The 13998-nt window shown below is 31.8% G+C and overlaps 2 protein-coding genes across 7 annotated transcripts in view; one reads left to right on the top strand and one right to left on the bottom strand.

The window, feature by feature from the left end:
- Positions 1–6493, bottom strand: part of LOC132749440 (fibronectin type 3 and ankyrin repeat domains protein 1-like) — a 53369-nt gene extending 46876 nt beyond the window's left edge. The window contains exon 1 of the mRNA XM_060739183.1: positions 6375–6493. Coding sequence (XP_060595166.1) covers positions 6375–6432 — 58 coding nt within the window. The 5' untranslated portion in view covers positions 6433–6493. The remainder of the gene's footprint in view (positions 1–6374) is intronic.
- A 13-nt stretch (positions 6494–6506) lies between these two features.
- LOC132749447 (HEAT repeat-containing protein 4-like) overlaps positions 6507–13998 on the top strand; it is a 44388-nt gene continuing 36896 nt past the window's right edge. For 4 of the 6 annotated variants that reach the window (XM_060739219.1, XM_060739196.1, XM_060739227.1 and 1 more), the window contains exons 1-5: positions 6507–6581; positions 9738–10621; positions 11294–11437; positions 12002–12141; positions 12633–12647. In XM_060739219.1, coding sequence (XP_060595202.1) covers positions 9783–10621; positions 11294–11437; positions 12002–12141; positions 12633–12647 — 1138 coding nt within the window. In that variant the 5' untranslated portion in view covers positions 6507–6581; positions 9738–9782. The remainder of the gene's footprint in view (positions 6582–9737; positions 10622–11293; positions 11438–12001; positions 12142–12632; positions 12648–13998) is intronic. The other 2 variants (XM_060739231.1, XM_060739203.1) reach the window with 1 other exon arrangement.

Below are 13998 nucleotides of genomic sequence, written 5' to 3' on the forward strand. Positions count from 1 at the left end.
AGATGGGTTATTTTAGTGTTCCAAATATTCTTTGAAAGTTAAGCACTTCAGAATATTTTCACTTATTTTGGTATGTGCAATTATTGTATACAATCATTTTACATACCTTACATTAACAAGAAAACCAGGTTTCAATATATTTTATAAATACACAAAATTTACATTAAAATTATGCATAATCTTGGATTTAACCAAAACTGGCAAAATGATGACCTGATGATACATGTATTTAGAAACTCTATTCTACATTTTCACAAGATTGCAGCCAGGCAAAAACAACCCCTCAAAATCTATAGATTCTGAATTGATTTCATCTCAATTTGAACAACAATATAATATTGCATGCATTCAATGTTACTAACAAGATGTTGATCTTTGATAGATACCTTGCCAATTTCTTTCAATGTATAATTGAGCCGTGTCACGACAAAACCAACGTTATGCATTTGCGACCAGCATGGATCCAGACCAGCCTGCGCATCTGTGCAGTCTGATCAGGATCCATGCTGTTCGCTATCAGTTTCTCTACTTGTAATAGGGTTGGTAAGCGAACAGCATGGATCCTGATCAGACTGCGCGGATGTGCAGGCTGGTCTGGATCCATGCTGGTTGAAAACCCATTATGTTGGTTTTGTCGTGACACGGCTCAAATATGGTCTATATAAAACACCCTAATTACGCAATTGAAGCATGTATGTATTCATTTAATTGTAGCGCAGCTTCCTTTTCAAAGCTATTTCTGACTGTTGAAATCAACATCTCCATGGTGTAATAGATCAATACAGCAAAAAAATGCAATTGTACGAAAAACACTACTTCATTATTCTAGAAACCAATTTATTCTCCTATGTCATGCACACGTCATTAAATAATCTATGTAAGGACTTATTCAATTACATCAAGGATTGGCCTATGCACTTTTACTAGCATGTGATATGTTTGCGAGACTTGATTACTGTAGATTGGGAAATTTTTTCGTCATTAAAATAATAAAATTTCACAAAAATGTGCATTCATTACTTTTCCACTAATTCATAAATTCGTCTTCTTAAGTATGGAATTTTCTGGAATTTTCATAAATATTTCTATAAATACTTAACATTATATAATTTTTCAAACTTGTCAAAGGGAGTGGTTGCCTAGTGGTTAAGGTGTCTGCCTCACAACACAGGGATCATGGGTTCGAGCCCTGATCAGGTCACGACCATGTTTCTTCATGTGAAACCAGTACTTGTTGGTTCCAGAAAGTGGACTCGAAAGTGACTAATATAAGTTGCAATAACTTGTCTCGCAATCAAACTTAAATAAGTATGTTTAAACTAAACTTGTTAAATGTAAATGCCTCCATTGCACTATGGATAAGTCACCATTGACTGCTGTCTTTGGGCTGTGATAATCTGAGTTCTTTACCCTGGCACGACTCTTTATATGGTTATTTATTTGAATAAAGTATAGAGTTAAATGTTGACTTTAAAATGATAAAAAAAATGACAACAAAATCAACAAAACAATAACAACAATAGTAATAACTGGGTGTCTCTTGGCATATTTTTTTTCAATATTCAACAGAATACAGTCTCAATGGTAAATTGATAATGTCCCAGCCAGGCACACAGATAAAAAATTCACACAATTAATACAATAACACTTTTTTTACACTTTGGACACTGACCATTGGTTGGTGTTTTGAAAAGTTTCACACCTACTGTATTTGTTTGCAGATTTGTTGAGAAGATCATCATTCTGTATATCCAAAATGTTATAAAAGGATAAAAACTTGCCCCTTCAGCAACCAGTCATAATTATTATGCAGTTTTGATAAGTTTTACAATAGATTATTTAAACTTTCATTTTTATTACAAGCCATAAAGCTAATAAATACTAAAATAAAATTTACATAATTTATATACTGCAAATTCATCTTTATTTTCATTCTGTACAACATTCTTTCCTGTCCTGCTTAAAAACAAGTCTGAGATGGTGAGAAATGCATTAAAACATTATAAATATGTTAATATATATGAGCCGAGTCACGACAAAACCAACATTGTGTGTTTGTGTCCAGCATGGATCCAGATCAGCCTGCGCATCCACGCAGTCTGATCAGGATCCATGCTGTTCACTTACCAACTCTATTACAAGTAGAGAAACTGATAGCATTTGTAACTCCCTGGCCTAGATTATCTTAGTGAATTTCAGTGACAGAATGCATTAAAAATAGCACAAATTTCTAAAATTAGCAAAGTTTTCAATTTGCAAAAATTAGCAAATAAAATATATCCCAAATATTTCACAATCTACAGTACAGTTACCAATTATTATACCTGTAGACATTGGGGAATAAATTACATATAAGAAAGAGTTTCTTTGTTCTTTGCCTGCTTCATTTCTTATTAGTTATAACATATGGTAATTTAGAATATTTGGATAGGCTAAATATGTACAGAATGGATTTTTTGCTCTCTTATGCAATCATGGCTGTAAGCTGTTTATTGAAACATCACATGCTTGATTGCAACTGAAATATGCTTAAAGAATATCCATAAAATCCATTTAATAGCTGGGATCATATAACATCTTTTACTATGTCAATGATTTTTTTTTTACATTTGATATGTGTAATTATTATATGAACATATTTTACCTTGTTAGGTCAAAATGAAATAAATTATAAATATGAGCTTCACCACCAAACAGGATAGAAAGTTAGAACTGGAATACTGTATATCTACAGATAATCATAGTGATTGTTTTGTTATCTCATTTTTTAATTTGACAGTATTTCTTTAAGATGGGTAAAGTATATAATTATAATTACATAAAAAAACAAGAGTTGTCACAGGAGACAGCGAAGCTCAACTAATAAAATACTGGACATAGTAAGGAAGACAAAACTATGAAAGGAAAATAGATTATGTATAATTATGTATTAAGTTATAGTAAAAAATAACATTTGTTAACATAAAGTCCATTAAGTTATAGTAAAAAAATAACATTTGTAAACATAAATTCCAAGTTCAAGGGGGAATAATTCTGGAAATAGTCACACTAGAGTTATGAACATTGTCACAGAACATGTGTGTATGGTAATGATAAAAAATATATTTGAAGTTTCAAGTAGACTAGATACCTTAAAAAGTAAAGAAGTTATAATATTTCTGAAAGAAAATCCTAAGTTCAAAGAGAGATAAATCTGAAAATATTGCTTCAAGAGTTATGAACCTTGTCACATAAGATGTAATTGATGAAAAGGAATAAATATTTGAAGTTTGAGGTAGATACCTTTAAAACTAAAGAAGCTATAGTAAAAAAAAATTTCAAGTAAAAACATCTAAGTTTATGGGGAGATAATTCTTTCAATACTGGTGCTAGAGTTATGAACCTTGTCACATAAGATGTGGTTAATGATAAGGAACATAAATTTGAAGTATGAAGTTGATCCCTTAAGAAATCAAGAAGTAACAGTAACAAGAGCTGTCACAGGAGACAGCCAAGCTCGACTAATAAAATACTGGACGCAGTAAGGAGGACAAAACTATGAAAGAAAAATCAATTATGTATAATAATGTATTAAGTTGTAGTAAAAAAATAACATTTGTTAAAATAAATTCCAAAATCAAGGGAAATAATTCTAGAAATAGTCACGCTATAGTTATGAACCTTGTCACACAACATGTATGTAATGATAAGAAGTATATATTTGAAGTTTGAAGTAGATACCTTAAAAAGTAACAAAGTTATAATATTTCTTAAAGAAAATCCTAAGTTCAAAGAGAGATAAATCTGTAAAAATTACTTCAAGAGTTATAAACATTGTCTCATAAAATATAATTGATTATAAGGAATAAGTATTTGAAGTTTGAGGTAGATACCTTTAAAACTAAAAAAGTTATAGTAAAAAATAACATTTCTCTAGTAAAAAAATCTAAGTTGATGGGGAGATAATTCTTGCAATATTGGTGCTAGAGTTTTGAACCTTGTCACATAAGATGTGGATGATGATAAGGTACATTTATTTGAAGTATGAAGTTGATCCCTTTAGAAATAAATAAGTTACAGTAAAAAAAAATATTTTTTTAAGAAAATTCTAAGTTCAAGGGGAGATAAATCTGAAAATATTGGTGCTAAAGTTATGAACCTTGTCACATAAGATGGGATGATGATAAGGTACATATATTTGAAGTATGAGGTTGATCCCTTATGAAATAAAAAAGTAACAGTAAAAAATAGTATTTTTTAAGGAAAATTCTAAGTTCAAGGGGAGATAAATCTGAAAATATTCGTGCTAGAGTTATGAACATTGTCACATAAGATGGGGATGATGATAAGGAACATATATTTTAAGTATGAGGTTGATCCCTTAAGAAATAAAGAAGTAACAGTAAAAAATAGTATATTTTAAGGAAAATTCTAAGTTCAAGGGGAGATAAATCTGAAAATATTGGTGCTAGAGTTATGAACATTGTCACATAAGATGGGGATGATGATAAGGAACATATATTTGAAGTTTGAAGTTGATACCTTAAGAAATGACAAAGTTATAGTGAAAAATATTTTACTGCACCAAAACTTTAATCTGAAATCTGGACGCGGACGCTGACGCCGGGGCGAGTAGGACAGCTCTCCATATACTTCGTATAGTCGAGCTAAAAAATAGTATTTTTAAGGAACATTCTAATTTCAAAAGGAGATTTATAAATCAGAAAATATTGGTGCTTGAGTTATGAACCTTGTCACATAAGATCTGGTTGATGAGAAGGAAAATATATTTTTGAAGTATGAAATTGATCCCTTAAGAAATAAAGAAGTAACAGTAAAAAAATATTTTTTTTAAGGAAAATTCTAGGTTCAAGGGGAGATAAATCTATAAATAATGGTGCTAGAGTTATGACTCTTGTCACATAAGATGTGGTTGATGATGAGGAACATATATTTGAAGTATGAAATTGATCCCTTAAGAAATAAAGAAGTAACAGTAAAAAAATAGTTTTTTTTAAGGAAAATTCTAAGTTCAAGGGGAGATAAATCTATAAATAATGGTGCTAGAGTTATGACCCTTGTCACATAAGATGTGGTTGATGATGAGGAACATAATTATATTTGAAGTATGAAATTGATCCCTTAAGAAATAAAGAAGTAACAGTAAAAAAATAGTAATCATGTATCCATCGGAGGGCCAGAAGCCTTAATGTTTACAATTGTTATGTTTATACAACATATACTGTAGGTGATAGTGATTTAAAATGAAAACTCTGTTAACCTACTCAAGTTTCTGCTAAAATGACACTGTCAAGTCAAGTCCATGCATTTCCTTGATTAAATATATGTACCATTGACTGATGTAATTAAAAATCAAACCTTTATATACCAAACAAAACAGTTACTACTTATGTACAGAAACTACTTGAATGCAAGCAAGCCAAGCATGTCAAATATTTTGGACTATGGTCCCTATTAAACTTTGGAACAAATAAAAGACCATGTGACGTATTGTTACCTAAACCTTTTTTACTTAAACTTCACCCACTAAAACTTCACCCAATTTCACGCTGATGGTTACATGTGGCTGTTAGATAAAAAGTCTCATGATTTTGTGAATTCAAAGTGTATGTCATTTTGGTGTTTGATATGACTGACATCTGATAAATTGATCTATCGTTGGGTGCCCTAAACATGTCCCTGTCTGAGAGCCAACACCCAGTTAACTGTGTATCTAATCTATATATCTATCTTTCGTTAATATCAAACCCCTCAGGAGTCCAGCGTAGACATGACTATAGACTAGTCACTTTAGAGAAAGATATGAGATACAAGGGAATCCGGAACCAGTCCCTAGCTCTTATTGAATAGACCCCTTGGTTTTTTTACATGCCCAGTGTATAGCACTGATAAATGCGAGGAATACCTGAATTTCTTAGCAGTACACCTCTAGTTCCGTGGGAAATCTGAAAAATCCCAATGGTATTACCCAGAATCGAACCTGGGACCTCAGAAGTAGCCAGTGATCTAACCAACTGAGCTAACACGCCACTTATGTGTATGTCAGAAAGTCTCAACAAATGTTCCTTAAGTAAGAAAACAGTTGGCTATTTTTAATATTAAGTAAATTAATTTATATCTGCTAAATTTCTTCAACAAAGAGCGCTTGTATCTTATGAAAACTAACACTGTAAAATGCTTAGGGTAATGAATCATGGCCCATACTCTTGGATAATAAAAAAAAATAGAAATCTAAAATATAAATAAAATGAAAACCAAAGTTCTGAAACCGGTTGTCAGTCTTATCATACTTATGACAGCACATATTGTACTGTGCATCAATATAAAAAAAATATAGGTAAAATATAGGTAAAATTTAGTTCATGCTCACTTACTGTCTTCTTCATTGTACATTGTTATGATTCTTGTTGCGTTATTTGTAATATCAAACATTTCTAAGAATTCTGGTTTAACGCCGCGAAAATTTCTTTACAGTTACCTCCCCTGGTAGACTGTACCTATACTTTTGCCTATGTAATCAATGTCAGTTTTATGTACGCAGTCTGTAGTCGTAGAAACATTAAACAATATGGCGGCCTACGGTAATTTCTTGTTTATTTCAATGTATTTTACTAAACTCGAGTATTTGATGCTGTTTTGCTGATGGCAATGGTTGTTTATATTTCAGTCATTTTCAAAATCAACTGAGAAAGGTGTTTTTAAACATTTTAACTTGCACAAATTGAGATTCTATTCGCCAGAAGTTCTCAAATACACCATGTATCAAACCATATACCAAGTCTTAAATTTTGTCATTCTCATATAGATCATCATTCAGTAATACGGTTGGTAGCTTCCAGAAATTTAAAGACCATATTTAAAGGGCTCATTAAAAGTATCCTTAAAAATATCAGAAACTCCATCTAGGCTTACTAGACATATGCATCCCCTCTCTCTTAGGAAAATACAGGTTACATCAGACTATCATAAGTTCTCGTTCTTCCCCCACTGTATCACACTCGGTACAAGTCAACCCGGCCCTAAGTCAACCCGGCCCCAAGTCAGCCCGGCCCCAAATTGGTCAACCCGGCCCCAAACCACTGAAACCAGTGTTATTTCTGGTCAACCCGGCCCCATATTTTTTATTATTTATTTTGCTTTAAAATGTAAACACTTTTCAAGAAATTGAATTAAAATTAAAAACAACGACAAAAGTTTAACGATGATATCTTTTATTATTCATTTTATATAAAAACTTTCAATATTAACAAACAAGCAACACATGCATAATTTACTGTTTTTACAATGTCCAATGCATAGTTCTACAATCTTCAATGTATAGTTCTACAATGTTCGTCACACACCCCTACAATGTTCATCACATACAAACACCAATTCACTTGTCGTCTTCTTCTGCCTCTCTTCTACCTAGTATGGGTCTATACATGGTAGACACAATCGTTTAGACAGAATAATGCTGGAAAAATTACTTAAATCAGAAAGAGTAATTTCATTTCTACTTGATAATATTCTCGCAAAACAATGGATGGTATCCGAAATATTAACACAATCAATACAGATATCAGTCATAATGACATAAAGTGATTAAACACAAAACACTATCAATTTTTCAAACACTTAGTAAAATTTGTAATACTTTTTTACACAGTAAATATTCTTTGAAAATAAGTTAATAAAAAACGAAACAAATATTAAATTAATTATACTGATGAACGTATGCAATAAAAACATTCAAATGAACTGAAAAAAAGATTGTTGGAAACATAATTAATACAAACATTTTAACTCGAAATTCTATGCATTTCTTCCTAATTATCGCATTAACACTCACGAAAACATCTTTAATTTACATCGAAGATACTACCAACTTATTTAAAGGATTTGTTTTCACAGCTATACCTTTTTTGTTAATTGATTGCTTTAAACTGTTTGATTATCACATCTGAATTAATGTTGATGTACATAAAATTGTTGATGTTATATAATTATATTCATTATCACTATTGCGTATTAAAGTCTTAATCGGTGCAATTAAATTTACCGACACTTTTATGCCAGTTCATGTTTTTTTTTACTATTGTTCTATAGTTAATAATCTTCAATCAATAATAAATCATTTTTAGCTCGACTATTCGATAAGAATAAGTAGAGCTATTGCAGTCACCCGAGCGTCGGCGTCGGCGTCGGCGTAACCACTTATGTTAAAGTTTTTGTAATAGTTCAAATATTTTCAAAGTCCATTGACATATGGCTTTGAAACTTTGCACACTTGTTCACCATCATGACCTCAACCTGTAAACAGGAGGAGGTAACTCTATCAAGCATTTTGACAGAATTATGCCCCTTTTTCGACTTAGAATTTACGTTAAAGTTTTTGTAATAGTTCAAATATTTTCAAAGTCCATTGACATATGGCTTTGAAACTTTGCACACTTGTTCAACATCATGACCCCAACCTGTAAACAGGAGGAGGTAACTCTATCAAGCATTTTGACAGAATTATGCCCCTTTTTCGACTTAGAATTTACGTTAAAGTTTTTGTAATAGTTCAAATATTTTCAAAGTCCATTGACATATGGCTTTGAAACTTTGTACACTTGTTCACCATCATGACCCCAACCTGGAAACAGGTGGAGGTAACTCTATCAAGCATTTTGACAGAATTATGCCCCTTTTTTGACTTAGAATTTACGTTAAAGTTTTTGTAATAGTTCAAATATTTTCAAAGTCCATTGACATATGGCTTTGAAACTTTGCACACTTGTTCACCATCATGACCCCAACCTGTAAACAGGAGGAGGTAACTCTATCAAGCATTTTGACAGAACTATGCCCCTTTTTCGACTTAGAATTTACGTTAAAGTTTTTGTAATAGTTCAAATATTTTCAAAGTCCATTGACATATGGCTTTGAAACTTTGCACACTTGTTCACCATCATGACCTCAACCTGTAAACAGGAGGAGGTAACTCTATCAAGCATTTTTTTACTATCAAGCACTAAGAATAGTCGAGCGTTGCTGTCCTACCGACAGCTCTTGTTATTCCATCTTACAACAAAATGACTTAAATAGTGTTCTTTGATAAATATATATTTTGGGGCCGGAATGACCGATTTTGGGGCCGCACTGACCAATAATGGGGCAGCATTGACCAAATAAAAATACTGTGGGGCCGGACTGACCAATTTTGAGGCCGGGTTGACTTGGGGCCGGGTTAACTTGGGGCCGGGTTGACTGTAATTCATCACACTTTGGAACCAGCTCCCAAGGAACATCGTCACCCTGCCTGATCTAGATCAATACAAACAGGCTGTGGTTAAGATACAGTATTACTTGACTTGTTGTGTTTTTACTTTTAAATCTTTCTTTCACCCTTACTAATAAAAATATTTTAACAATGACTAAAAGTTTTCAATGTCTCTCTGTCCTGATCATGTTCATTTTCAGGTTTTTACTTTCTTTCACACCTTTCACTAACACACCCGACGCGCACTATTTCCTGCCTATATTACACTCATGAGAGGGGTTACCGTTGGCAGTACTCAGAGATAGATTGATAGAAATTATCTTAACCACTGTTCAAGATTCAGAAATTCAAAATTGTTAAAGGTAGCTAAGTGCCCTCTTATCATTTGACATTTCGTTATTGTCATGTTTTAGCAGAATATTGATCTTTAATGTAGATAATTAACAATTCAGGGTGATATAACTTAAAGTATATGTTGACTTTTTTTCAGATTAAATACCACAACTCCTGTTCTGGAACAATAAAATCATTCAAGATGACGACTGCAGAGAGATTAAAGACCCCGCTGCTCTTTCCCTGTGCAGCCAGGGTAAAGGTGCCGCAGCTCGGGTCAGAAGATTCTGATCTCAAACCTGGTCAGAAAAGTAGCCGCTACGCTCCAGAGACAATAGTTTTCAGAAATCCATCTGAGCCATCAGATCCTATCAGTAAAGATTATTTAAAAAAGGTTTCTTTTGATTTAGTCTTTGAAGAAGAAGTTGTGAAAGAGAGATGCTTTCATGCTTTACCATATGATGAGAAATATTTGTCTGAAGCTTTTGATATTGGAGATATTGTTTCTCTTCCTCAAAGAGCTAAGATTCCGGTTGGTAGGCATAATTCACGTGGGGTAGATGTGAGACATATGCCATGCAATCTAACAAAGTCAACAAAGCCTCATCTTAAACCATTAAGAAGAAAGATTACAGAGAGAGCTCAACAAATGCATTTTGAAGCTCTGAAACGTGAGGAATTAAGGGAAATCCAAAAAAGAATACAAGAAAAGCAAATCATGCTTGAAAGAGTAGAAGAACAGATTGAAGAAAGGGAAGAAGGTGATGACACAGAAAGAGAAGGTGTGTTCTTAACAGAAACTAAACCTGAGAAAAAATCAGCCACTGTTAAAACAGAAACTGCATTGACAACTGCAGTCAGTGAGAAAGAGCCAATAGTCGAAATGAAATCTACAAGAAAAGCTAGCACTCTTCAGGAAGATGTAACTGAAGAAACTGAAAAGCGCGGGAATGATTGGGATGCATATCTTATGTCTATTATTAGTTCTAACACAGCCAATTGGATTGTTTATGAGAAAACTCCAGCAGGTGCACAGGATAGGTAATATTTCAATGAAATACCTAAGGTTTTTTTTGATAAGGAAGAAATGAACTCTGTCAGTGCTGAACTCAAGAGTAAATCCAAAATTTAATTCAAATCCTTTTTATTTTATAGTAAACATAAAAACGTTTCATATAAACCTTGAACTCTTTTTAACATTATTACAAAAACTTAACACGGAACATAATTACAATGATTTTTGGATTTAGAAAAAACTGTGTTTAGCCCTCCTTCTCCCACAGACGTTTAATAGGAATTTTACAGTACACATAAGTTTCAAAGAAAGCATGCGGCACAACAAAGCTTCATTGAAGTGATATTTTTTAGAATTATCAAAATTAATTAAATTCAATTTTATTTTATATATTTTTAACTATAGAATTAGTAACTCATGAAAATACTAGTTTTAGTTTGTATATTTTTAAAAAAAAGTTATAAAATACCTATGATATAGGCTATTATAGCTGTATAAATGTAGACAACTTTTAGATAACATTATGTCCACTAATAGTTTATTCTTGGATGAACTTGTGAATATGTTCCTGGAGTGGTATTATGGTTTTCCCTTTTGTAATGATATGCTAGGAAAAGGTTTGAACTTGGTCAATATATTACTTTGTGCAATATCTTTGCCTTCAAAAATTACTTATTATATATCATTGCACATTTCAGGGAAAAGTTGGAAAACCTGTTAAAGAAATGGTATGGCACACCTGAGCACACTGATCTTGTCAGGGAAGATATGAGTGATAATGAAGCTGAATCAGAAGAAGAAGTAAAGACGCCAAAGAAAAAATGGACCAAAAAAGAAGCCACGTAAATATCTTAATTCTAAAAATTTTGAAACATTTTTAATTTGCAAAAATAAAAGAACATTTTTAGAAGTAAAGCTAACAAAGAAAAATTGGGCCAAAAAGAAAGCCAAATGAATAGTTTGATTTTGACCAAGTTTAGAGAGTGGAATTTTTGTTTGCAAAAATAATTAAACATTTTAAACATATAATTTTAAGATCTGATATACATTTGTAGCAGTTTCCACTTATTAGTTTTTTTAAGTTGGGAGTGGAACCTAAGGTTGCCAGATTATTGTTTGTTGTTTTTTTCTTTGGTATATTCCATTGTTTTGTGGGGTTTATTTGGTTTCATTATAAAGCCTTCATTTAATAATTTATAGCTTAGATATTATGATATACAGGTCCCTAGCATGGATCTTTGTAACCTTTTATTGTAGTTTGAGGTGTATGTGAGTAAGATTAAGGTTATATGTGCAAAAATTATATTTGTTCTAATTTTCCTAATATAGGTCGGTTTTTAGCTCAGTGTAAAAGCATTGTTAGAGCAGTGTCTCCCATAAATAATTTATTTTTTAATGTTACTCAGATTGCTGCAAAAAGTGTACAACCTTGAGGAAGATGAGCCCCATTCTTTAGATCCATATTCAGATGACAATAAGGCCCCATTTTACAGGCAACCTGCTGGGCTTAGACGAGCCCGCAAACATGAAGTAAAAGAGGAATTAGGTAATGCTGTAAAGTCTTTTTTTTTCCCAAAATATTTTTATCCTTCTTGTGTAATCATTACAAAATTTTTCCAAATCTTTCATTTCTTTTATTCATATGTAGTTCTTTTGATTAATTGGCACAAATATTTCTCTCATTTAGAAAATGCATCAATTTGAAATCTTTTACAATTAGCACACACTCTTTGTTTTTGTTTGTAGGGCTTGAATTTAAAATTCTGGCAAACTATCATATATTATGCCAGTAGAAAGTGAAAATTGCTCTGTAGTCTTTTGGTTAACTTGCAAATTGTTGCACGATAGACATAATTATGATTTGATCTATCAATAGATATTTGAATAAGTTTTACATACATTTTGTATTACTAGTTTGAAGTAATACTTGTTTTTTGTTTTTGTTTCCTTTACTACTCTAGACATATCTTGGATACTTTTTTTAGAACAAAGTAAAAGGAATGCATTTAAGTTTATTTACATTATTGTCTCTTTCAGTGTCTAAGATGAAGGGTTAGTTTTATTGTTGATTTTATTATCAGGTTAATTAATGCAATAAATCTTGCATAATAAGAGTGAAAGCTAACATTATTATGGGTTAAACATCAGCAAGGTGTATGTTTGAATAACTGTACTTGAAAAACTGTGCTTAATTTATTATGCTTTTGACTTGTTTAGAAATGTTTGCTTAAAGATAATGCATGTATCGAGTGTGATGTATTTAGTGTTTTGCATGTCAGCTTTTATTATGAATTTATTACAATTAACCTTATCCTGATAAATTTGTAAAATGGACTTGCCCTTCTTTGAATTCGGAACATTCCATTGTCAGTTTTAGGGAGTTTAACCCTTTCCATGCTAAATATTTTTAATGAACTCGTCCATCTTTCAATCCGGACATAACCTTTCATCATTTTAAGGAGAAATTTCAAAATATATACACTGGCTGGAAAGCAAACAGTGCAGACTGTGATTTGATGGACATGCTGGCTGATTTTGGTCTGCAGGGATAGTTTCAGTCGCTGTCTAATATAGAAATATTAAACTGGACGTCTAAGTCAGACTGCACAGTTTCAAGTTTATACTGGTGGGGTAGGTCTGTTGTTTAAATCCCCTAGTGGTTATAAGGATACAGACAAAACTTCATCTATGCTGATTTTTATTTTTTTAAACAAAATACATGTATATAGAATGGAATGCATGTCTTTCTAGCTTTTATATAATGCTTTGGAAGTTGTACTTCAAAGTTACTTATATCAGAATATAATAAGACAACATTTTTAGTACCATAAATAGACTGCATGTACGGAAAGACTGACTTTAGTCAGAACCTTGAGGGGATTTTTTTATTTATTTATTTATTTTTATTTTTTTGGTTATTCTTAAAACACAAACTTGTCAGTGGTCAGTATCTATATGAAATGCATTTATCTGACCCATTAGTATTATTTTCAGACATTTCAGTATTTAATCAGCAAACATGAAAATTTAAACTTAAGGTTTGACCAGACATTTAACATGATACAAAAGTAACAGAATGTTAAATAGATAGCAGTAAAGGAAAAAAATAGACAGTTTTTCATCCTCCTGTAAAATTTTAGAAAATGGAGTTAGATGAGTTTTGCACTGAGCGTAGTTTGTCCAGACTGCAGGTATGACTACATGCAAAATCACCTAACTCTACTCTGTTCAGTCTGTTGATATAGAGGTTTATTATTGTTATAAGTCAAACAGCTAAACAAGTTTAGTTATACACCTATTGTTAAGCAATAATTTAAGCCAATGCTGCTTTATTAACCACTAACTACTTAAATTAAGACTGAGTAAATTAGAGATATGTTTTTCATTTTTAATTGTTAATTTT

This window comes from Ruditapes philippinarum, unplaced genomic scaffold, assembly GCF_026571515.1.
Source record: "Ruditapes philippinarum isolate M1 unplaced genomic scaffold, ASM2657151v2 ctg1508_1_1_1_1, whole genome shotgun sequence".
Classification (NCBI taxonomy): Eukaryota; Metazoa; Mollusca; class Bivalvia; order Venerida; family Veneridae; genus Ruditapes; species Ruditapes philippinarum.